Here is a 26,493-nt window from a genome sequence, read left to right as displayed (position 1 = left end):
TGGCTAGAGAGTGGGTATAGGGCACAGAATGGCTAGAGAGTGGGCATAGGGCAGAGAATGGCTAGAGAGTGGGCATAGGGCAGAGAATGGCTAGAGAGTGGGCATAGGGCAGAGAATGGCTAGAGAGTGGGCATAGGGCAGAGAATGGCTAGAGGGGCATAGGGCAGAGAATGGCCAGAGAGTGGGCATAGGGCAGAGAATGGCTAGAGAGTGGGCATAGGGCAGAGAATGGCTAGAGAGTGGGCATAGGGCAGAGAATGGCCAGAGAGTGGGCATAGGGCAGAGAATGGATAGAGAGTGGGCATAGAGCAGAGAATGGGCATAGGGCAGAGAATGGCTAGAGAGTGGGCATAGGGCAGAGAATGGCTAGAGAGTGGGCATAGGGCAGAGAATGGCTAGAGAGTGGGCATAGGGCAGAGAATGGCTAGAGAGTGGGCATAGGGCAGAGAATGGCCAGAGAGTGGGCATAGGGCAGAGAATGGCTAGAGAGTGGGCATAGGGCAGAGAATGGCCAGAGAGTGGGCATAGGGCAGAGAATGGCTAGAGAGTGGGCATAGGGCAGAGAATGGCCAGAGAGTGGGCATAGGGCAGAGAATGGCTAGAGAGTGGGCATAGGGCAGAGAATGGCTAGAGAGTGGGCATAGGGCAGAGAATGGCTAGAGAGTGGGCATAGGGCAGAGAATGGCTAGAGAGTGGGCATAGGGCAGAGAATGGCTAGAGAGTGGGCATAGGGCAGAGAATGGCTAGAGAGTGGGCATAGGGCAGAGAATGGCTAGAGAGTGGGCATAGGGCAGAGAATGGCTAGAGAGTGGGCATAGGGCAGAGAATAGCCAGAGAGTGGGCATAGGGCAGAATCCTGCAATCCAGTCTCAGTCCCACCTATGGATCACTGACTGGTTTGTAAGCTTGGTTTCTGATGTGTGAGCAGGTGGGGTAATCCTTGAGAAAACCACTGTTCTTCCTTCCATCTCAAAGCCCAGCAGTTCTTTCAGGCAAAGGAAGAAAAGAAAAAGAAACTAACATGACCGGAGAAGAGGAGGAGAGTTATACACCTCCTGGTGACTGTTCCAAACAATATATACACATGATCTGATGTGTGTCTCTCCACACTCTCTCTCACACACACCTGTATGTATATTGTAGTGGTGTGAACATCAAACTACCAGCACTAAAGGACTGTAGGGCGGGCAGACCATCTGTGTGAATCAACAGGGAGAGGAGAGAGGAGAGGGGACCCTCCCTCCATATCACCACTGAGAGCTGTCTCTCTGACAATACGCTGCTCACCGGGTGAGGGTGGAGGGGGTGAGGAGGAGGGGGTGAGGTGGGTGAAAATGTGTGGGAATAAAGCAATGCTCCAGAGTGTTATTTTTGCGTGGGTATGTAATGGAGGTCTAACCCTGTTTGTCAATGTTGTTGGTTTCTTGCTTTATAAAAATCATGATCTTTATCTTTTTTTTTTATCTCTATCTTGTTTTTTTATGTGGTCATCATTTCGCTTCACTCCAATGGAGCAGGCGGGATTAAACCTCAAAGTCCCGTCCACTGGCTCAGCTCATCCAATCCTACTCCAGCTCCTCGGTGGGAAGCTCATCATCCAAATCGCGGTCATCGCGATCGCTAGGCATTGCCATGTTCTGAGTGACAGTTGCCATGAGCGACATGGAGCGGCTGTCCTCCTCGATCTCAGTGGGCTCCTCCTTCACATGGACCTGGTGTCTGAAAGGCAGAGGGACGCGTTAGAGAAAGACAGAGAAAGAGAGAGGGAGTGTGTTTGTGTGTGTGTGTCTTACCCATACTGCTGTGGGCTGAGTGTAGGGCTGCAGCTGCCGTTGCTGTTGACCTGTTCCACAGTGGAGCTGACATCATCATGACCCATCCCATGCAGCATGTTGAGGCTGGCGGCAGATGAGGGGTTAACCAGGCCCTGGCTGTTCAGTAGAGTTAAACTGCTCTCTGCAAGGGCCGCCTGACACACACAAACACACACAGGAACACACAGATTTACATTAAAAGACACTCACATACATCACAATTGACTTCAAGTATTTATGGATCCATGAGCAAGAAGAACCCACGTATTTATTTAGTAACACAGATGCTTTGACTGTTTAGTCCTGTTGAGTACTTGCTGAGCATTTCACTCAGCAAGTACCTGCTGTAAACTGAGTATGTGACGAATAAACGTTGATTTGATAATCAGTCATGCTGAAGACTAAAGCAGTGTTGCCTGGATGACTAACTCTTCAGGATTACCACATACAACCACTAGGGGGCTCCTGCACACTACACTTCACTGCTCAAGGGTTTAGTGGCGTGTGTGTGTGTGTGTGTGTGTGTGTGTGTGTGTGTGTGTGTGTGTGTGTGTGTGTGTGTGTGTGTGTGTGTGTGTGTGTGTGTGTGTGTGTGTGTGTGTGTGTGTGTGTGTGTGTGTGTGTGTGTGTGTGTGTGTGTGTGTGTGTGTGTGTGTGTGTGTGGTGGGGAGCGGGTGGGTTAGGGGGTAGAGAAAGAGAAAGACTGAAAGTGAGAGACCATTCATTGCTGGTTGGTTTGCCCAGGGAGTGTGTGCATGTGATAGGAGTGACTGAAATTGATTTTCTAGGACAGGCACAAATTTCATGCAGTGACGTTAATTGACAAATAGTTGATTCTATAAGTAATCTGAGTCATAGTCGGATGGAGTAAAGGTGTATGTTTACAATGGTTCTTCCTTTAAAAGTTTGGAGCCGCGACCATTTGTGGTAAATTTGTGGCAAATTGCGTCATTCTGGCAACAATGGCTGACACTTAAATAATGTGCCACAGAATTCTGCGGCATCTCGCCAGCTGTGCTGCAGCATGTTAAAGGAAGAACCACTGTACGTGTGTTGGGAGGTGTGTGTGTGCATGTGGGGAGGAGTGTTCTGGACGTGTGCACGTGTCACTAAATAGCCCTGACTTGTTAACTAGTGTGTGTGTAGGTGTGTACACTAACCTGGTAGCTGGCGTTTAGGGAACCGAAGCCCAGCCCTGAAATCATATTCTTCACCAGAGTAGGACTCCTAGAGAGAGAGCGAAAGAGAGGGGGGAGAAAGAAATAGGTGGAGATTAGAATTAACCACATCTCACGTATACTGGGTAGATGCAGTGAGATGGGTTGTTTTTACAGGGTCAGCCACAGAGCAGCACGTAGCCTAGCGGTTAAGAGGGCCGGGCCAGTAACTGAAAGGTTTTTCACCTTGTTGGCTCAGGTATTCGAACCAGCGACCTTTCAGTTACTGGCCCAACACTCGAACCGCTAGCCTACCTGCTGCCCACATGTTGAGTGCATGTGTGTAAAGGAGCAGCTGCAGCCAAAAACAACTTACAAGTGCACCCGCTACACACACAAGCATACACACATACTGTAAACAGATGCTGTTAACACACCCACAACAGCGGTTCCCAGTCTCTGATATCGGCTGTGCAGGCATGTGTGTATTTAAGTGTGTGTGTGTTTGATTGTGTAATATGGCCTGATTTCTCTGGCAGTTGGAATTGAAAATCTTGTTACACATGTTAACAAGCCTCTGTCTTCCGTGTGTGAAGATTTGTTGACACACGCTTCACGCTAAACAAACCTCTCTCCACCCTGCATCATAGACAGCAGCACAGTAATGGTGTCCACAAATACGTAGAATGGGAAACACACACATTCACACATTTAGATATGAAACACACACACTGACAGAGCAGGCCTTTAAATTTGACTCCTGAGTTAACCCCTTGGTAATAATTAGGGGTGAACATATCGGAATGTCTAGTTTAACGCCCCGATGTGCAAAACCGCTGTCAAAGCTGACGTGCATACCTAGACTCAGCAACAACAAAAAACGTCCCCCTTTCAAGACCTTGTCTTTCAAATATCATTTGTAAAAATCCAAATAACTTCACAGATCTTCATTGTAAAGGGTTTAAACACTGTTTCCCATGCTTGTTCAATGAACCATAAACAATTTATGAACATGCCCCTATGGAACAGCCGTTAAGACACTAACAGTTTACAGACGGTAGGCAATTAAGGTCACAGTTATGAAAACGTAGGACACTAAAGAGGGCTTTCTACTGACTCTGAAAAACACCAAAAGAAAGATGCCCGGGGTCCCTTCTCATCTGCGTGAACGTGTCTTAGGCATGCTGCAAGGACGCATGAGTACTGCAGATGTGGCCAGGGCAATAAATTGAAATGTCCATACTGTGAGACGCCTAAGACAGCACTACAGAGAGACAGGACAGACAGCTGATCGTCCTCGCAGGGACAGACCACGTGTAACAATACCTGCACAGGATCGGTACATCTGAACATCACACCTGCGAGACAGGTACAGGATGGCAACAACAACTGCCCGAGTTACACCAGGAACGCACAATCCCTCCATCAGTGCTCAGACTGTCCACAATAGGCTGAGAGAGGCTGGACTGAGGGCTTGTAGGCCTGTTGTAAGGCAGGTCCTCACCAGACATCACCGGCAATAACGTCACCTATGGGCACAAACCCACCATCGCTGGACCAGACAGGACTGGTAAAAAGTGCTCTTCACTGACGAGTCGCGGTTTTGTCTCACCAGGGGTGATGATCGGAATTGAGTTTATCGTCGAAGGAATGAGCGTTACACCGAGGCCTGTACTCTGGAGCAGGATAGATTTAGAGGTGGAGGGTCCGTCATGGTTTGGGGCGGTGTGTCATCATCGGACTGAGCCTGTTGTCATTTTAGGCAGTCTCAATGCTGTGCGTTACAGGGAAGACATCCTCCTCCCTCATGTGGTACCCTTCCTGCAGGCTCATCCTGACATCACTGCCATTTGCTTCACAACATACATACTATGGAACGTTGTTTGGGTCTTTACGTGTAAAAAAAGATACAGTAGCACTGTCAAAGCTGTACAAAACATTCTGCAAACAAGAAAACACAAACGATGTGTTTACAATACTGTGTTGGTAATAAAGCATCATTTGTTTGACCAAAACTTCTGGTGTAGCTAGGTTTAGCTTGGTACCTAGCTAGCACCAACACAACCAGCCCAAAAACAATGACCAGTAGAACCTGCAGTCATTTTATTATTCTCAGCAATGATTTAGGAATCCTTGTAAGTATTAGCTTGGTTGCCACTGCCGATTGAAATTGAACTTCAGTTCATGAAAATAAATACCTAGCCAGCTACTTAACCCTGTTGCCCAAAGATAACGTTATAAGCAGCCATTTAGCTTCATCTGGCTAATGAGGCTCAACCGCACCAGGTTATGTGTTAAGCTAGCCACGTTAATGATTAGGCACAATAGTGGAATTTGCGGTTTGCCTTCAAAATAAAAGTATGCCATTGACAGTAATGCAAATGAATACAAATAGTAGAATTATGCCGTACTTTTATTTTGAAGGCTAACCACAATTGCAGCTAATCCTTATTGTGGCTAGCTTCACATAGATGGGTCCGACCACCAATAATCAAATAAGAACTGTCTTATAAATGAGTGTTATTTAGATGATGACACCTATCTATATATTTAGCTAACTAACTATAGCTACTGAAACAGATTATATCGTTCTATGTTTTTGGGGAAGAACATTGTTTGCATCGATCAGCTAGCTAGTTTTTTTGTAATGACCAGCACTGTAGGTGCACGAGACAACTTTATCAGCATCATAGCATAGGTATCAATGAACCGTTATGAAATACTAATAACTACGTAAAAAATGTATGACCCCTTTAAATGATTATGTGAGGTGCAGTCATATTCAGGTCCTGATTGGCCAACAAGCTTATTTGACACGTCAAATAGTGTTAAATAGTATCTTTTTTGACACGCAAAGACTCAAACGGCGTTCCATAGAAATCCTGGTTGAGAATGAACTGACTGAGCAACGAAACAGCACAGCAAGTAAGTGAAAGAAATAGGTTTTGATTGTTTTACTGGTAATGGGGACATACGAAAATGCCAACAAAATAACTCTTTGGTCAGTGTGTGTAACCTTTATTTAACTAGGCAAGTCAGTTAAGAACAAATTCTTATTTACAATGACGGCCTACCCCGGCCAAACCCGGACGAAGCTGGTGTTTGTGTGCCGACCTATTACACCTCTTGCACTGAGATGCAGTGCCTTAGACTGCTGTGTCCATGTGTGTGTGTTAACTATTTAACTGTACTAGAATTCTTAAAAGTCTGCTAAAATTATAAATATACATTTTAAATATCGGTTATCGGTATCAGGTTTTTTGGGTCAAGGAAAATATTGGATATCGGTAAGGGCCAAAAATGTAATATCAGTGCATCACTAGTAATAATGACGCAATTATACATGCCAACACCTATAACCTCACACACACATCACCCACACACACTTATCATCAGAGAAAGGGTGGGCAAGCAGGCGGATTCATGTGGGAGATAAATGTGTGTGATGAGAGCCAGGGTGGGCAGGCAGACAGATAAATGTGTGTGAGGAGAGCCAGGTTGGGCAGGCAGACAGATAAATGTGTGTGATGAGAGCCAGGGTGGGCAGGCAGACAGATAAATGTGTGTGATGAGAGGGTGGGCAGGCAGATAAATGGGTGGGCAGGCAGACAGATAAATGTGTGTGAGGAGAGCCAGGGTGGGCAGGCAGACAGATAAATGTGTGTGATGAGAGACCAGGGTGGGCAGGCAGACAGATAAATGTGTGTGATGAGAGACAGGGTGGGCAGGCAGACAGATAAATGTGTGTGATGAGAGCCAGGGTGGGCAGGCAGACAGATAAATGTGTGTGATGAGAGACAGGGTGGGCAGGCAGACAGATAAATGTGTGTGATGAGAGCCAGGGTGGGCAGGCAGATAAATGTGTGTGAGGAGAGCCAGGGCAGGCAGGCAGATAAATGTGTGTGATGAGAGCCAGGGTGGGCAGGCAGATAAATGTGTGTGAGGAGAACCAGGTTGGGCAGGCAGACAGATACATGTGTGTGAGGAGAGCCAGGGTGGGCAGGCAGATAAATGTGTGTGACGAGAGCCAGGTTGGGCAGGCAGAGACAGATAAATGTGTGTGAGGAGAGCCAGGGTGGGCAGGCAGACAGATAAATGTGTGTGAGGAGAGCCAGGTTGGGCAGGCAGATAAATGTGTGTGAGGAGAGCCAGGTTGGGCAGGCAGATAAATGTGTGTGAGGAGAGCCAGGTTGGGCAGGCAGACAGATAAATGTGTGTGAGGAGAGCCAGGGTGGGCAGGCAGACAGATAAATGTGTGTGAGGAGAGCCAGGATAAATGTGGGAGGAGAGCCAGGCAGGCAGATAAATGTGTGTGAGGAGAGCCAGGGCAGGCAGGCAGATAAATGTGTGTGATGAGAGCCAGGGTGGGCAGGCAGATAAATGTGTGTGAGGAGAACCAGGTTGGGCAGGCAGACAGATACATGTGTGTGATGAGAGCCAGGGTGGGCAGGCAGATAAATGTGTGTGAGGAGAGCCAGGTTGGGCAGGCAGACAGATAAATGTGTGTGAGGAGAGCCAGGGTGGGCAGGCAGACAGATAAATGCCAGACAGATAAATGTGTGTGATGAGAGACAGGGTGGGCAGGCAGACAGATAAATGTGTGTGATGAGAGACAGGGTGGGCAGGCAGACAGATAAATGTGTGTGATGAGAGCCAGGGTGGGCAGGCAGACAGATAAATGTGTGTGATGAGAGACAGGGTGGGCAGGCAGACAGATAAATGTGTGTGAGGAGAGCCAGGGTGGGCAGGCAGACAGATAAATGTGTGTGATGAGAGCCAGGGTGGGCAGGCAGACAGATAAATGTGGGCAGGCAGACAGATAAATGTGAGGAGAGCCAGGTTGGGCAGGCAGATAAATGTGTGTGAGGAGAGCCAGGTTGGGCAGGCAGATAAATGTGTGTGATGAGAGCCAGGGTGGGCAGGCAGATAAATGTGTGTGATGAGAGCCAGGTTGGGCAGGCAGACAGATAAATGTGTGTGATGAGAGCCAGGGTGGGCAGGCAGACAGATAAATGTGTGTGAGGAAAGCCAGGTTGGGCAGGCAGACAGATAAATGTGTGTGATGAGAGCCAGGGTGGGCAGGCAGACAGATAAATGTGTGTGATGAGAGCCAGGGTGGGCAGGCAGACAGATAAATGTGTGTGATGAGAGCCAGGGTGGGCAGGCAGACAGATAAATGTGTGTGATGAGAGCCAGGGTGGGCAGGCAGATAAATGTGTGTGATGAGAGCCAGGGTGGGCAGACAGATAAATGTGTGTGATGAGAGCCAGGGTGGGCAGACAGATAAATGTGTGTGATGAGAGCCAGGGTGGGCAGGCAGATAAATGTGTGTGATGAGAGCCAGGGTGGGCAGACAGATAAATGTGTGTGATGAGAGCCAGGGTGGGCAGGCAGACAGATAAATGTGTGTGAGGAGAGCCAGGTTGGGCAGGCAGACAGATAAATGTGTGTGATGAGAGCCAGGGTGGGCAGGCAGACAGATAAATGTGTGTGAGGAGAGCCAGGTTGGGCAGGCAGACAGATAAATGTGTGTGATGAGAGCCAGGGTGGGCAGGCAGACAGATAAATGTGTGTGAGGAGAGCCAGGTTGGGCAGGCAGACAGATAAATGTGTGTGATGAGAGCCAGGGTGGGCAGGCAGACAGATAAATGTGTGTGATGAGAGCCAGGTTGGGCAGGCAGCCAGATAAATGTGTGTGATGAGAGCCAGGGTGGGCAGGCAGACAGATAAATGTGTGTGATGAGAGCCAGGGTGGGCAGGCAGACAGATAAATGTGTGTGATGAGAGACAGGGTGGGCAAGCAGGCAGATAAATGTGTGTGATGAGTTTATACCCGGTCATCTTTGGTGGTCTTCTCTTTTGGTATTCCACTTCGTCCACCGTCCACACGGCCCCCTTCACGTTCTCCACCCTCACAAAACACTTATGCAGACTCAGGTTGTGGCGCACAGCATTCTAAATGGAGGGAAAGAGAGAGACGAGAGAGGGAGATAGAGATACAGAGCGAGATAGATACAGAGCGAGATAGATACAGAGGGAGAGAGGGACGAGAGAGGGAGATAGAGACACAGAGGGAGAGAGGGAGATAGAGACACACAGAGGGAGATAGATACAGAGGGAGAGAGGGACGAGAGAGGGAGATAGAGACACAGAGGGAGAGAGAGACGAGAGAGGGAGATAGAGACACAGAGGGAGAGAGGGAGATAGATACACAGGGAGAGAGGGACGAGAGAGGGAGATAGCGACACAGGGGGAGAGAGAGACGAGAGAGGGAGAAAGAGACACAGAGGGAGAGAGAGAGAGAGAGGGAGATAGAGACACAGAGGGAGATAGAGACGAGAGAGGGAGATAGATACACAGAGGGAGAGAGAGACGAGACAGGCAGATAGAGACACAGAGGGAGAGAGAGACGAGACAGGCAGATAGAGACACACAGAGGGAGAGAGAGACGAGAGAAGCAGATAGAGACAGAGGGAGAGAGAGACGAGACAGGCAGATAGAGACACAGAGGGAGAGAGAGACGAGACAGGCAGATAGAGACACAGAGGGAGAGAGAGACGAGACAGGCAGATAGAGACACAGAGGGAGAGAGAGACGAGAGAAGCAGATAGAGACACAGAGGGAGAGAGAGACGAGAGAGGCAGATAGAGACACAGAGGGAGAGAGAGACGAGAGAGGCAGATAGAGACACAGAGGGAGAGAGAGACGAGAGAGGCAGATAGAGACACAGAGGGAGAGAGAGACGAGAGAGGGAGATAGAGACACAGAGGGAGAGAGAGACGAGACAGGCAGATAGAGACACAGAGGGAGAGAGAGACGAGAGAGGGAGATAGAGACACAGAGGGAGAGAGAGACGAGACAGGCAGATAGAGACACAGAGGGAGAGAGAGACGAGAGAGGCAGATAGAGACACAGAGGGAGAGAGAAGGAGATCATTTGCTTTCATAAGCATGTAGAGAGCTGCCTGAAAAGAGAACCTTGTAATGGTTATTTGAAGTTGTTCTGAACAGAATCAAATATGACAAAAACTTGTTCAGACAAAGAAGTCAACTAATGGCTCCTGTAAAGGAGCATGGCAGAGACACACACACTAAACACAGGAGCCCGGCAGAGACACACACACTAAACACACACACGAAACACAGGAGCCCGGCAGAGACACACACACTAAACACACACACGAAACACAGGAGCCCGGCAGAGACACACACACTAAACACAGGAGCCCGGCAGAGACACACACACTAAACACAGGAGCCCGGCAGAGACACACACACTAAACACACACACGAAACACAGGAGCCCGGCAGAGACACACACACTAAACACAGGAGCCCGGCAGAGACACACACACTAAACACAGGAGCCCGGCAGAGACACACACACTAAACACAGGAGCCCGGCAGAGACACACACACTAAACACAGGAGCCCGGCAGAGACACACACACTAAACACAGGAGCACGGCAGAGACACACACACTAAACACAGGAGCCCGGCAGAGACACACACACTAAACACAGGAGCACAGCAGAGACACACACACTAAACACAGGAGCCCGGCAGAGACACACACACTAAACACAGGAGCCCGGCAGAGACACACACACTAAACACAGGAGCCCGGCAGAGACACACACACTAAACACAGGAGCCCGGCAGAGACACACACACTAAACACAGGAGCCCGGCAGAGACACACACACTAAACACAGGAGCCCGGCAGAGACACACACACTAAACACAGGAGCCCGGCAGAGACACACACACTAAACACAGGAGCCCGGCAGAGACACACACACTAAACACTCACACTAAACACAGGAGCCCGGCAGAGACACACACACTAAACACACTATTCTGTCTGTAGCTGGAAATAAGACAAGGATGTGCATCTCCTTCCCTAGTTTTATTTTAAAACGTCTTTAATCAGCCACAATCTACATACACACATACATACACACACACCGCTATCTGCAGCTCACTCCCCTAGGGACCGTCCTCCCTTTTCATCTGCTGTTTGTAGTTTGTTCATGCCCAATTTCATTACCAATTTTAATTTGTCTATAATTAAATCCTGCATATTTTCTCTGACACGCTTTTTTAATCCGTGAGGGAGGGACAGGCAGAGCGTGCATCACTCCTCACCGTAATTACACACACACACACACACACACACACACACACACACACACACACACACACACACACACACACACACACACACACACACACACACACACACACACACACACACACACACACACACACACACACACACATAATTACACAAACCATAATCAGCCCCAGACCACCCCCCGCCCCTCTCCTCCTCACACCCCCTCTCTTTCAAGCCGTGATGCTCCGTTTTGTAAATGAGTATGACCCCAATCTCAGCCCGCCACCCCGCCATTGCTGCTCCTCTGCTATTCTCTGCTATTTGCATTTGTCTCCGTGATGAAAGCCTAATTCGCACAGTTAAAACATTAGCAGTCATTTACCGCAGGTCACAGCACACGTCACACACACACCCAGCAGACACGCACATAAACACAACACATCCTGCAGAGGTTGGGGCGAGGAGAGGTGTAGAGAAGGGTAAGGGTAAATGTGGGAAAGGGGAGAAGGTTGACAGGTGGAAAAGAGAGGTATGGGTAAGGCCTGTGGTGGGAGAGAGGGATGGGAGAGAGGGGATGGGAGAGAGAGTTGGGAGAGGTGTAGGGGTACAGCTAGGGGAGGTATAGGGGGTAAAGATGAGGCTGGGGGTAAGGAGAGGAGGGTAGGGGTGTTACAGAGGTCGCGTGTGTGTGTCACAGTGCCCACACAACAGATGTGTAGTTCTTACCTTTCAGCGAACAGTCTTCAAATATTGTCCTCAATGTGATATTGGAATTCTTAAAGGTACCACGTTGGTACCAAACGTTCAAGACAGACTCTTAAATTATATTTTGCTGTAATATATTCTACTGAATGTGACCCTGCTCTCTACCCATAAAAAGCAGTTCTCAACCATATTCAGAACCTTGGAGAAATTAAATCACTGTTTAACGCTCTCTGACTGAACAGTTCACCTCTCCCTCTCTCCCATCCCACGCTCCCATTCCTCTCTCCCATCTCTCTCCCTTCCCTCTCTCCCATCCTTCTCTCCCCCATCTCCTCTCTCCCATCTCTCTCCCATCCCCCTCTCTCCCATCTCTCTCTCCCATCCCCTCTCTCCCATCCCTCTCTCCCATCTCTCTCTCCCATCTCTCTCTCCCATCCCTCTCTCCCATCCCATCCCTCTCTCCCATCCCACGCTCCCATTCCTCTCTCCCATCCCACGCTCCCTTTCCTCTCTCCCATCCCACGCTCCCTTCCCTCTCTCCCATATCTCTCCCTTCCCTCTCTCCCATCCTTCTCTCCCATCCCTCTCTCTCCCATCCCTCTCTCTCCCATCCCTCTCTCTCCCATCCCCTCTCTCCCATCTCTCTCCCATCCCTCTCTCTCCCTCCCATCCCTCTCTCTCCCATCCCTCTCTCCCATCCCTCTCTCTCCCATCCCTCTCTCTCTCCCATCCCCCTCTCTCCCATCCCTCTCTCCCATCCCTCTCTCCCATCCCCTCTCTCCCATCCCCTCTCTCCCATCCCATCCCTCTGTCCCATCCATCTCTCCCATCCATCTCTCCCATCCTCTCTCTCCCATCCCACTCTCCCATCCCTCTCTCCCATCCCATCCCTCTGTCCCATCACTCTCTCCCATCGTCTCTCTCCCATCCCACTCTCCCATCCCTCTCTCCCATCCCTCTCCCTCATCCCTCTCTCTCTCTGATCAATGACTTCCCATGGCTGACACTAGCTCTCCTCATGAAATAACCAGGCCCATTAAAGAACATACATCTTCCTCTATACTTAATACAGGCCAAACCTCTGGACACTCCATACATATATTAATATATAAAGGTAGATATTTAAAGGGCCGGACCTAGGTGGAGAGGAAGCGGGAGAATACATTCATTGTAAAATTTCATAAAGGTGAAATGAGGCGGCAAAGATATTCCAGGCTGGCATCGCCCTCCCTTCCTGCCTTAGTCCCCCTCTCCCTCCCTTCCCAATTCAAGGCTATTAGCGCGAGGCTCGGGCCATGACACCCCCTCTTCACCCCTCCTCTCATCTGTCTCTCTCATTCTCTCGCTCAATCTCCCTCTCTCCGGAGGAACTGACACTCAAATTAGAATGAGGCTTCAGTAGAAATGGGTCAGCACCTACACTGTCAAGGTCCAGCCAGGTGTGTGTGTGAGTCTGTGTGTGTGTCATGGACTGCGAGAGTGTGTTTGTGAGAATGTGTGTGTGAGAGAAGCCATTGCGTGTGTGTGTGACTGTAATGAGGCTCTGTGATAGTGAGATGTGTTTCCACTGAGCTAAGTGGAACCGTCTTCATAGGCCATGTCAGAGTTCACAGAACTCTTCAGAAGACCAGGAGGGAGGGAGGGAGGGAGGAAGGAAGGGGAAGGGATGGAGGGAGGGTAAAAGAGGTAGGAAGGAAGGGGGAGGGAGGGAGGAAGGAAGGGGAGGGATGGTAAAAGAGGGAGGAAGGAAGGGGGAGGGATGGAGGGAGGTAGGGGGAGGGATGGAGGGAGGGTAAAAGAGGGAGGAAGGAAGGGGGAGGGATGGAGGGAGGTAGGGGGAGGGATGAAGGGAGGGAGGGGGAGGGTAAAAGAGGGAGGAAGGAAGGGGAGGGATGGAGGGAGGGAGGGAGGGAGGGAGGGAGGGAGGGAGGGAGGGAGGGAGGGAGGGAGGGAGGGAGGGAGGGAGGGAGGGAGGGGGGGAGGGAGGGGAACGGGGGGGAGGGTAAAGAGGGAGGAAGGAAGGGGAGGGATGGAGGGAGGTAGGGGGGAGGGATGGAGGGAGGGAGGGGAGGGTAAAAGAGGGAGGAAGGAAGGGGGAGGGATGGAGGGAGGTAGGGGGAGGGATGAAGGGAGGGAGGGTAAAAGAGGGAGGAAGGAAGGGGAGGGATGGAGGGAGGTAGGGTAAAAGAAGGAGGAAGGAAGGGGGAGGGATGAAGGGAGGGAGGTAGGGTAAAAGAAGGAGGAAGGAAGGGGGAGGGATGGAGGGAGGTAGGGGGAGGGATGGAGGGAGGGAGGGAGGTAGGGGGAGGGATGGAGGGAGGTAGGGGGAGGGATGGAGGGAGGGAGGGGGAGGGAGGGAGGGAGGGAGGGAGGTTAAAAGAGGGAGGAAGGAAGAGGGAGGGATGGAGGGAGGTAGGGGGAGGGATGGAGGGAGGGAGGTAGGTAGGGTAAAAGAATGAGGAAGGAAGGGGGAGGGATGAAGGGAGGGAGGTAGGGTAAAAGAAGGAGGGAGGAAGGGAGGGTAAAATAGGGAGGAAGGAAAGGGGAGGGAGGAAGGGGGAGGGATGGAGGGAGGGTAAAAGAGGGAGGAAGGAAGGGGGAGGGAAGAAAGGGAGGGAGGAAGGGGGAGGGATGGAGGGAGGGTAAAAGAGGGAGGAAGGAAGGGGGAGGGAAGAAAGGGAGGGAGGAAGGGGGAGGGATGGAGGGAGGGTAAAAGAGGGAGGAAGGAATGGAGGGAGGGGTGGGGTAAGTCAATTTAACACCTCTGTAAAGAAACACAGCCACATGGAGTGAGTCCACACACTTACGCACACACACACTCCACTCAGGGCATTGTGGGTAAAATGGCTTATAATCATCAAAACAGCTTGGTGTTTCAATGGCCATGTCAGTTTTTGAGGCTGCCGAGTGTGTGTGAGAGTGTGTGGGTGTGTGTGGGAAGGAATATTGTCTAATCTGTGTGTGTGTGGATATGCAGTGTATGTATAGTAGGTGAGTGACCATGTGTGTATGCGGAGGAGTGTGTGTGTAGGAATGTGTGTGGACTCACCTTCCATGTGGCTGTGTTTCTCCTGAAGTAGGCAAACATTCGTGTAAACCAGTTATAGATCTCATTAAGAGTCAGCTGCCTGTCTGGAGCCTCCAGAATGGCCTAGAGAGAGACAGAGAGGGAACAACATTAGACAAAGTCTCAACGGAGCTACCACAATACTAAAATGAGAGAAGAGAGGGGAGGAAAGGAAGATGAGAGGAGACACCTGAAACCCTACCTCTTTAAGGAATACCTAGGATAGGATAAGTAATCCTTCTCACCCCCCCCCCCCTTTAAGATTTAGATGCACTATTGTAAAGTGACTATTCTACTGGTTGTCATAAGGTGAATGCACCAATTTGTAAGTCGCTCTGGATAAGAGCGTCTGCTAAATGACTTAAATGTAAATGTAATGTAAATGAGATGACAGGAAGAGAAAAGGAAGAGAGGAAGATAAATGGAGGACAGGAGACTTACGTGGCGTATGAGAGAGGCGTAGGTGAAGGGAGGTCTGACATCAGCGTTCTTATAGAACTCACAGTTCTGTGCCAGCTCTACAGAGAAAACACACACCACATTAGTCATGGTGTCACGCCTTGGTCATTGTATTTTGTGTTTTCGTTATATGTTTGGTCAGGCCAGGGTGTGACATGGGTTTATGTTGTTGTATTTCCTATTGTTTTTTTTTTTGTATTATTGGGATTGCGGCTGAGTAGGGGTGTTGTATAGGCTTGGCTGCCTGAGGCGGTTCTCAATCAGAGTCAGGTGATTCTCGTTGTCTCTGATTGGGAACCGTATTTAGGTAGCCGGGGTTTCACTGTGTATTTCGTGGGTGATTGTTCCTGTCTCTGTGTAGTTTCACCAGATAGGCTGTAATAGGTTTCACGTTCCGTTTGTTGTTTTCGTATTTGTATAGTTATTTCATGTATCGCTCTTTTCCTTTCATTAAAGACATGAGTAACCACCACGCTGCATTTCGGTCCGACTCTCATTCACCAAACGAAGAACGCCGTTACACATGGATATATATGTGTGTGTGTGTGTGTGTGTGTGTGTGTGTGTGTGTGTGTGTGTGTGTGTGTGTGTGTGTGTGTGTGTGTGTGTGTGTGTGTGTGTCTGTAAGTCAGTCAGGGAGAAAGACTGTGAGCATGTGTTTACCAGTATGCTTGAAAATATTAAAATGTTTGTGTGTACACAAGTGTGTGTTTTTGAGGGTTGTATGCATACCCTCTCGTATACCTGAGGCGATGGGGGTGCAGAACTTGTCTGCGATGCGCCTGCGTATGGGTCCCACGCCGTGCGGGTGTGAGTGTGAGTGCAAGCTGGAGGAGCTGATGACAGAGGGGCCCTGGCGGAGCGGGGTGATGGGGGCGGTGGCGGAGGTGGGGGGGTGAGGTAGACCCTCTGGGTACACCTCGCTCTCCCTCTTCAGCAGGGAGCCACTGGACGCCAGGTTCAGCTGGGGAAGGAAACAGGATGTGACATCATCCGAAAGGGACCATCATCATTCCTGGTTGTAGCTTGCTCTCTGGTAGGATGGATGGACAGTTAGCTATGTTGCTTGGACTTATCTAACCCTCTCAGACACATTATACACAAAGACATGAAGAGTGATGCCCAGCTGGCACAAAGACTATATCTATCATATGATCATTAACAGCAAAACAAAGACCTCAGACTCAGTTACACAGACACACACACATACACACACTGCAATTAGCCCTCAGCGAACAAAAGAAAAACAAAGCAAGAAATGGGAGTTTGTGTGTGTGAAGGCCTCTGTGGTCACACACACAGCGGTGGCACGCTCTCTTCACGGCCCAGCTCGGCCCAATTAGGCAGAGCCCACAGGAGCAATGGGAACTGGAAACCAGTCCTCTGAGTCACTCAGGGACGCTTTTCCAAGGGCTGCTAGATTAGAACTAATTAAAACCATCATGGACATGTGTGTGAGTGAGAGAGAGAGAGAGAGAGAGAGAGAGAGAGAGAGAGAGAGAGAGAGAGAGAGAGAGAGAGAGAGAGAGAGATTAAGAGAGTGCGAGCATTATCTGAATTTTCTTATACAGAGCTCTGTCTTCCTTCCTCTTTCTCTTTCCCCCTTTTCTCTCATTCACCTTCCCTTCTATTTGTCCTTCACTGTCTTTCCAGTCCTAACCAATCCTCCTCCCCCCCAACTTGTCCTCTCCCTGTCTGCTCCAGACGAGTGGTCTGTACCATTTGGACTGGTTAGGGGTCAGGCCTGTTTAACTGCTACTTCATTAGCTCTGGAAATCCGCCTCTCCCTCTCCCTCTCTCTCCCTCTCGCTCTCCCTCTCTCCCTCTCTCTCTCTCCTTCCCTCCTCTCCTTCCATCCCTCTGTAAAACAGGTACTTCATTAGCTTTGGAACCCGGCCACATCACCAAGGCAACACCACAACCCTCTCAATTGAGGGCAAGCTTTGTTGCAATTCTGAAGACTCCTCCCCTCCACCCTCTTCCTCAAATCGCTGACCCCGAGGCTTGTCTCCCACGACGACACAAAACACGCCTCTTCCTGATTTCCCATTAGGTGCTAACGACAGCTGATGCCCTGCGTTGGCTCCGCACACACACACACACACACACACACACACACACACACACACACACACACACACACACACACACACACACACACACACACACACACACACACACACACACACACACACACACACACACACCCCGCTGCTCCACTGCAACCATTTATATCCCCTCAAATTAAGACACTCCACTTGTAATTGACAATTAATTTCAACATCTTCATATTTTAATAAGACTCCTCGTCAATCTGAATAATGAAATATTCATTAGATACCTAATAACAACCCTGCCTGTGCCAGCCAGCCTGCCCGGAGACACAGAGCTCCATCCCTCAACACAGTTTCCATTTTGGCACTCTTTTTTACATTTAGTCTAGTCTTCTAATGATTTAGTCTAGTAATTGTCAAAATGATGAAAACACTGGGCCATTTTAGTCAACTAAATTTCCTTTCATTTTAGTCAAATTTGAGTCACATCACAAAAATATGACAAACATATATAAGATTAATATTATATTATAGAACATTTATCTGGCCATGTAAATTCCTAATTCAGCCTACATAGATATTGCACATGAAAGAGCGACAATATCACCAGTATCAACAGTTTTCACAAAGTACGGGAGCTAAGGCCTGAGTGAACAGTTTGGGAATCCTTATTCAACATGTCAGAGAGGCATGTTTGTTCTACATAGCATATTTCTATCTGACCGTTCCAAAACGTTGCGTTCTGCTGAACGTGCCCCAGGTTGTTAGCTACAGCTAGCTAATGACTTAACATGACTGAACAAGGTGTATCCTAAACAAATGGTTCACGGTCTGGTTAGCATGTAGCCTAGTTTTAGAATGGCCTGCGATATGTTTTATAAATGTGTTTTATGAATGTGTTTTATGAATGTGTTTTATAAATGTGTTTTATAAATGTGTTTTATGAATGTGTTTTATAAATGTGTTTTATGAATGTGTTTTATAAATGTGTTTTATAAATGTGTTTTATGAATGTGTTTTATAAATGTGTTTTATAAATGTGTTTTATGAATGTGTTTTATGAATGTGTTTTATAAATGTGTTTTATGAATGTGTTTTATAAATGTGTTTTATGAATGTGTTTTATAAATGTGTTTTATAAATGTGTTTTATAAATGTGTTTTATGAATGTGTTTTATGAATGTTTTTATAAATGTGTTTTATGAATGTGTTTTATAAATGTGTTTTCTGAATGTGTTTTATAAATGTGTTTTATGAATGTGCTTTATAAATGTGTTTTATAAATGTGTTTTCTGAATGTGTTTTATAAATGTGTTTTCTGAATGTGTTTTATAAATGTGTTTTATAAATGTGTTTTATGAATATGTTTTATGAATATGTTTTAAGAATATGTTTTATAATAGTGTTTTATAAATGTGTTTTATAAATGTGTTTTATGAATGTGTTTTATAAATGTGTTTTATGAATGTGTTTTATGAATGTGTTTTATAAATGTGTTTTATAAATGTGTTTTATAAATGTGTTTTATAAATGTGTTTTATGAATGTGTTTTATAAATGTGTTTTATAAATGTAAAATGTGTCCAGCTAATGCATGATAGAAAGAAAAAAACATAGCGACGACATTATGGGTCATGTCTTTTGAACGGTGGCCTAAGGGCTAGAATCAATCTGTTTTCTCTGAGGAAAAGAGACTTGGCTACGTTGGCTACACAGAACATGGATATGAAATGCAGTTGGAAAAGTGGGAGGGTTAAGTGAGACTACAAGCCTACTTTTCTATAGCCTACTCAAGGGAGAGAAAAACATTGCTCGACTGTTGTTTTACCATTAAACTCAATGGTGCTATTGTTTTACATTTCATAAAGTAGCTTGTGTTTCTTAACCAGGCAAAGGGTAACTAACTAGGAGGCTGGTGGTGACTGGTTAGCTACATGGAAGCTAGAGAGTTGCCTATGCAATGTGTATCATCAGAGGATGTGTATCATCAGAGGATGTGTATCACCAGAGGATGTGTATCACCAGAGGATGTGTATCATCAGAGGATGTGTACCATCAGAGGATGTGTTCACCAGAGGATGTGTATCATCAGAGGATGTGTATCATAAGAGGATGTGTATCATCAGAGGATGTGTATCATCAGAGGATGTGTTCACCAGAGGATGTGTATCATCAGAGGATGTGTATCATCAGAGGATGTGTATCATCAGAGGATGTGTATCATCAGAGGATGTGTGCCATCAGAGGATGTGTATCATCAGAGGATGTGTATCATCAGAGGATGTGTATCATCAGAGGATGTATATCATCAGAGGATGTGTATCATCAGAGGATGTGTATCATAAGAGGATGTGTATCATCAGAGGATGTGTATCATCAGAGGATGTATATCATCAGAGGATGTGTATCATCAGAGGATGTGAATCATCAGAGGATGTGTTCATCAGAGGATGTGTATCATCAGAGGATGTGTATCATCAGAGGATGTGTATCATCAGAGGATGTGTATCATCAGAGGATGTGTATCATCAGAGGATGTGTATCATCAGAGGATGTGTATCATCAGAGGATGTGTATCATCAGAGGATGTGTATCATCAGAGGATGTGTATCATCAGAGGATGTGTATCATCAGAGGATGTGTATCATCAGAGGATGTGTATCATCAGAGGATGTGTATCATCAGAGGATGTGTATCATCAGAGGATGTGTTCACCAGAGGATGTGTATCATCAGAGGATGTGTATCATCAGAGGATGTGTATCATCAGAGGATGTGTTCACCAGAGGATGTGTATCATCAGAGGATGTGTATCATCAGAGGATGTGTATCATCAGAGGATGTGTATCATCAGAGGATGTGTATCATCAGAGGATGTGTACTATCAGAGGATGTGTATCATCAGAGAATGTGTATCATCAGAGGATGTGTATCATCAGAGGATGTGTTCACCAGAGGATGTGTATCATCAGAGGATGTGTATCATCAGAGGATGTGTACTATCAGAGGATGTGTATCATCAGAGGATGTGTATCATCAGAGGATGTGTATCATCAGAGGATGTGTATCATCAGAGGATGTGTATCACCAGAGGATGTGTATCATCAGAGGATGTGTTCATCAGAGGATGTGTATCATCAGAGGATGTGTATCATCAGAGGATGTGTATCATCAGAGGATGTGTACCATCAGAGGATGTGTACCATCAGAGGACGTGTACCATCAGAGGATGTGTATCATCAGAGGACGTGTACCATCAGAGGATGTGTATCATCAGAGGATGTGTATTATCAGAGGATGTGTATCATCAGAGAATGTGTATCATCAGAGGATGTGTATCATCAGAGGATGTGTATTACCAGAGGATGTGTATCATCAGAGGATGTGTATCATCAGAGGATGTGTATCATCAGAGGATGTGTTCACCAGAGGATGTGTATCATCAGAGGATGTGTATTACCAGAGGATGTGTATCATCAGAGGATGTGTATCACCAGAGGATGTGTATCAGAGGATGTGTGCCATCAGAGGATGTGTATCATCAGAGGATGTGTATCATCAGAGGATGTGTTCACCAGAGGATGTGTATCATCAGAGGATGTGTATCATAAGAGGATGTGTATCATCAGAGGATGTGTATCATCAGAGGATGTGTTCATCAGAGGATGTGTATCATCAGAGGATGTGTATCATCAGAGGATGTGTTCACCAGAGGATGTGTATCATCAGAGGATGTGTACCATCAGAGGATGTGTATCATCAGAGGATGTGTACTATCAGAGGATGTGTATCATCAGAGGATGTGTATCATCAGAGGATGTGTATCATCAGAGGATGTGTATCATCAGAGGATGTGTATCATCAGAGGATGTGTACTATCAGAGGATGTGTATCAGAGGATGTGTATCATCAGAGGATGTGTATCATCAGAGGATGTGTTCACCAGAGGATGTGTATCATCAGAGGATGTGTATCATCAGAGGATGTGTATCATCAGAGGATGTGTATCATCAGAGGATGTGTATCATCAGAGGATGTGTATCATCAGAGGATGTGTACCATCAGAGGATGTGTATCATCAGAGGATGTGTATTATCAGAGGATGTGTATCATCAGAGAATGTGTATCATCAGAGGATGTGTATCATCAGAGGATGTGTATCATCAGAGGATGTGTACTATCAGAGGATGTGTATTATCAGAGGATGTGTATCATCAGAGGATGTGTATTATCAGAGGATGTGTATAATCAGAGGACGTGTATCATCAGAGGATGTGTATCATCAGAGGATGTGTACCATCAGAGGATGTGTACCATCAGAGGATGTGTATCATCAGAGGATGTGTATCATCAGAGGATGTGTATCATCAGAGGATGTGTACCATCAGAGGATGTGTATTATCAGAGGATGTGTATCATCAGAGGATGTGTATTATCAGAGGATGTGTACTATCAGAGGATGTGTATTATCAGAGGATGTGTATCATCAGAGGATGTGTATTATCAGAGGATGTGTATAATCAGAGGACGTGTATCATCAGAGGATGTGTATCATCAGAGGATGTGTACCATCAGAGGATGTGTATCATCAGAGGATGTGTTCACCAGAGGATGTGTATCATCAGAGGATGTGTATTATCAGAGGATGTGTATCATCAGAGAATGTGTATCATCAGAGGATGTGTATCATCAGAGGATGTGTACTATCAGAGGATGTGTATTATCAGAGGATGTGTATCATCAGAGGATGTGTATAATCAGAGGATGTGTATCAGAGGATGTGTATCATCAGAGAATGTGTATCATCAGAGGATGTGTATCATCAGAGGATGTGTATCATCAGAGGATGTGTATCATCAGAGGATGTGTATCATCAGAGGATGTGTATCATCAGAGGATGTGTATCATCAGAGGATGTGTATCACCAGAGGATGTGTATCATCAGAGGATGTGTATCACCAGAGGATGTGTATCATCAGAGGATGTGTATTACCAGAGGATGTGTATCATCAGAGGATGTGTATCACCAGAGGATGTGTATCACCAGAGGATGTGTATCATCAGAGGATGTGTATCATCAGAGGATGTGTATCATCAGAGGATGTGTATCATCAGAGGATGTGTATCATCAGAGGATGTGTATCATCAGAGGATGTGTATCACCAGAGGATGTGTATCATCAGAGGATGTGTATTACCAGAGGATGTGTATCAGAGGATGTGTATCACCAGAGGATGTGTATCACCAGAGGATGTGTATTACCAGAGGATGTGTATCATCAGAGGATGTGTATCATCAGAGGATGTGTATCATCAGAGGATGTGTATCATCAGAGGATGTGTACCATCAGAGGATGTGTATCATCAGAGGATGTGTATCATCAGAGGATGTGTATCATCAGAGGATGTGTACCATCAGAGGATGTGTACCATCAGAGGATGTGTATCATCAGAGGATGTGTATCATCAGAGGATGTGTGCCATCAGAGGATGTGTATCATCAGAGGATGTGTATCATCAGAGGATGTGTGCCATCAGAGGATGTGTATCATCAGAGGATGTGTACCTCAGAGGATGTGTATCATCAGAGGATGTGTATCATCAGAGGATGTGTATCATCAGAGGATGTGTACCTCAGAGGATGTGTATCATCAGAGGATGTGTATCATCAGAGGATGTGTATCATCAGAGGATGTGTATCATCAGAGGATGTGTATCATCAGAGGATGTGTATCATCAGAGGATGTGTATCATCAGAGGATGTGTATCATCAGAGGATGTGTATCATCAGAGGATGTGTATCATCAGAGGATGTGTATCATCAGAGGATGTGTATCATCAGAGGATGTGTACCATCAGAGGATGTGTATCACCAGAGGATGTGTATCATCAGAGGATGTGTATCATCAGAGGATGTGTATCATCAGAGGATGTGTATCATCAGAGGATGTGTATCGTCAGAGGATGTGTATCATCAGAGGATGTGTATCGTCAGAGGATGTGTATCATCAGAGGATGTGTATCATCAGAGGATGTGTATCATCAGAGGATGTGTACCATCAGAGGATGTGTATCATCAGAGGATGTGTATCATCAGAGGATGTGTATCATCAGAGGATGTGTATCATCAGAGGATGTGTATCATCAGAGGATGTGTATCATCAGAGGATGTGTACCATCAGAGGATGTGTATCATCAGAGGATGTGTATCATCAGAGGATGTGTATCATCAGAGGATGTGTATCATCAGAGGATGTGTATCATCAGAGGATGTGTATCATCAGAGGATGTGTATCATCAGAGGATGTGTATCATCAGAGGATGTGTACCATCAGAGGATGTGTATCATCAGAGGCGGAGTGGAGCCGAACTGCCCACACTCATCACTTGCTCCCCCACAGCTCACCAGCAAGAATATAGGTCCTTCCCACTGCTGAACAGAACTGCACTGCACATCTGTGCTGCTAATATTAATTGTGCTTATCACTGAAAAACTCTAAATTTCTCCAAAAACTCTCTTCCAGTCCACTTAGGACACAGATTTTAGACACAGGGATAATTTAGTCACCCCTCGTCGATTTAGTCAACTGAAATGAAAATATATTTAGTTTAGTTAATAGTTTTTTCTGGGTCTATTTAGTCAGTTATAGTCTTTGACAAATATTTGAGTCATTATGATAGAAATGAACACTTTCTCAACAGGGCAGGATGATGGATGGCTCACACACATTAAAAGATTCACCCACATTTCAATCATTTATTTGGATAAAGCTTGTGTGGTTTTGTGATTTATGTTGGTATTGTGATCAGAGGTTACGGAATTCTTATAATCAGATTATTACTCCATTATCGAATAGTTTATTACAGGGACCTGTGCTCATGTAGAACACCCCTTATGCATATTTACATACTAATAATGAACGCTATACATAACACTAAAGTGAATAAAGGCCAAGTGTAAGCCCCACTGATCAACAGAGGATGCAAACACCAAACACCTGCTACAACACGGTGAAGGGTAAGGGGTCAGGGGTGAGAGGTCAGGTACTCACAGGTTGGTTGAAAGGCTTTGGCTCCGATGGGCGCATGTGCAGGTGGGTCATCATGGCCTGCAGCCGCTCACTCTCCTTGGCCAGCTGAGAAACACACACACACACACACACACACACACACACACACACACACACACACACACACACACACACACACACACACACACACACACACACACACACACACACACACACACACACACACGTCAGCAAAACTGTCCTTTTTGAGTCAATAATTACTATTGTCATAGACGAGAGCACGGTAGTAAGGAAAATAATCAAGCTCCAGTCACACCAACCTGGGTTTGTCTTGTTGTTTATAGACTGCAGGTTTATTCTCACACTGTGGACTTGATAATATCCAGTCAAGCCACATCAGCGTCAATGCAACATCAGCCTCCCATTAAAGCAGTAAAACACAGATATTTAGGGAAGAGTGTGAAGTAATGGGTGTTTGTGTTAGAGAAAGAGACATCCCCTTAGTCTATGATTTAGCATGTGGTGGTGTGTGTGTGTGTCTCTCAGGGCTGTTGTCACTGTCTTACAGCACCAGTCTCCCCAGGCACAGAGAGAGATGGCAACCCTCTCTACACACACACACACACACACACACACACACACACACACACACACACACACACACACACACACACACACACACACACACACACACACACACACACACACACACACACACACACACACACACACACACACACACACACACACACACACACACACTAACATTTTCACACATTACACACACCCTCACAGACACAGACACACTAGCCTGCAGACACTCGTCCCTGTTTGCCATTGCTAACTGCAGTTTAGTGGGTGCTACTGTGCTATAGCCTGTGGAAACGCCTCCTGCATCTCTACTGAGAGACATCTCAGTCAGTGTGTCAACACACCGCAGCCAGGGGCTAGCTAGTGAACAGGAGGGTGTGTGAGAGACATCTCAGTCAGTGTGTCAACACACCACAGCCAGGGGCTAGCTAGTGAACAGGAGGGTGTGTGAGAGACATAGGCCTGGAGAAGCTAGCACAAGCACTTGATGTGTGTGTTGGCACGCTGACTGAGATGTCTCTTACACACCCTCCTGTTCATTAGCTAGCCCCTGGCTGTGGTGTGTTGACACACTAACTGAGATGTCTCTTACACACCCTCCTGTTCATTAGCTAGCCCCTGGCTGTGGTGTGTTGACACACTGACTGAGATGTCTCTTACACACCCTCCTGTTCACTAGCTAGCCCCTGGCTGTGGTGTGTTGACACACTGACTGAGATGTCTCTTACACACCCTCCTGTCACTAGCTAGCCCCTGGCTGTGGTGTGTTAACACACTGACTGAGATGTCTCTCACACACCCTCCTGTTCATTAGCTAGCCCCTGGCTGTGGTGTGTTGACACACTGACTGAGATGTCTCTCACACACCCTCCTGTCACTAGCTAGCCCCTGGCTGTGGTGTGTTGACACACTGACTGAGATGTCTCTCACACACCCTCCTGTTCATTAGCTAGCCCCTGGCTGTGGTGTGTTAACACACTGACTGAGATGTCTCTCACACACCCTCCTGTTCATTAGCTAGCCCCTGGCTGTGGTGTGTTGACACATTGACTGAGATGTCTCTCACACACCATCCTGTTCATTAGCTAGCCCCTGGCTGTGGTGTGTTGACACACTGACTGAGATGTCTCTCACACACCCTCCTGTTCATTAGCTAGCCCAGGCTGCGGTGTGTTAACACACTGACTGAGATGTCTAGCACTGGCTGTGGTGTGTGACACACTGACTGAGATGTCTCTCACACACCCTCCTGTTCATTAGCTAGCCCCTGGCTGTGGTGTGTTGACACACTGACTGACTGAGATGTCTCTCACACACCCTCCTGTTCACTAGCTAGCCCCTGGCTGTGGTGTGTTGACACACTAACTGAGATGTCTCTCACACACCCCCTGTTCATTAGCTAGCCCCTGGCTGTGGTGTGTTGACACACTGACTGAGATGTCTCTTACACACCCTCCTGTTCATTAGCTAGCCCCTGGCTGTGGTGTGTTGACACACTG

The 26,493-nt window shown here is 47.1% G+C and overlaps 1 protein-coding gene across 7 annotated transcripts in view; it reads right to left on the bottom strand.

Annotated features, from left to right (window-relative positions):
* Window positions 1–690: 690 nt before the first annotated feature.
* Window positions 691–26,493, bottom strand: part of foxp4 (forkhead box P4) — a 211,449-nt gene continuing 185,646 nt past the window's right edge. For 4 of the 7 annotated variants that reach the window (XM_052473433.1, XM_052473431.1, XM_052473435.1 and 1 more), the window contains exons 11-18: window positions 24,425–24,508; window positions 16,054–16,285; window positions 15,304–15,380; window positions 14,845–14,946; window positions 8,805–8,926; window positions 2,975–3,041; window positions 1,794–1,969; window positions 691–1,719 (exon numbers count right to left, since the gene is read on the bottom strand). In XM_052473433.1, the coding sequence (XP_052329393.1) occupies window positions 1,566–1,719; window positions 1,794–1,969; window positions 2,975–3,041; window positions 8,805–8,926; window positions 14,845–14,946; window positions 15,304–15,380; window positions 16,054–16,285; window positions 24,425–24,508 (1,014 nt within the window). In that variant the 3' untranslated portion in view covers window positions 691–1,565. The remainder of the gene's footprint in view (window positions 1,720–1,793; window positions 1,970–2,974; window positions 3,042–8,804; window positions 8,927–14,844; window positions 14,947–15,303; window positions 15,381–16,053; window positions 16,286–24,424; window positions 24,509–26,493) is intronic. The other 3 variants (XM_052473437.1, XM_052473434.1, XM_052473436.1) reach the window with 1 other exon arrangement.

Source organism: Oncorhynchus keta, chromosome 21 (assembly GCF_023373465.1).
Source record: "Oncorhynchus keta strain PuntledgeMale-10-30-2019 chromosome 21, Oket_V2, whole genome shotgun sequence".
NCBI classification, from domain to species: domain Eukaryota; kingdom Metazoa; phylum Chordata; class Actinopteri; order Salmoniformes; family Salmonidae; genus Oncorhynchus; species Oncorhynchus keta.
This window is presented reverse-complemented; position numbering and strand designations above follow the sequence as displayed.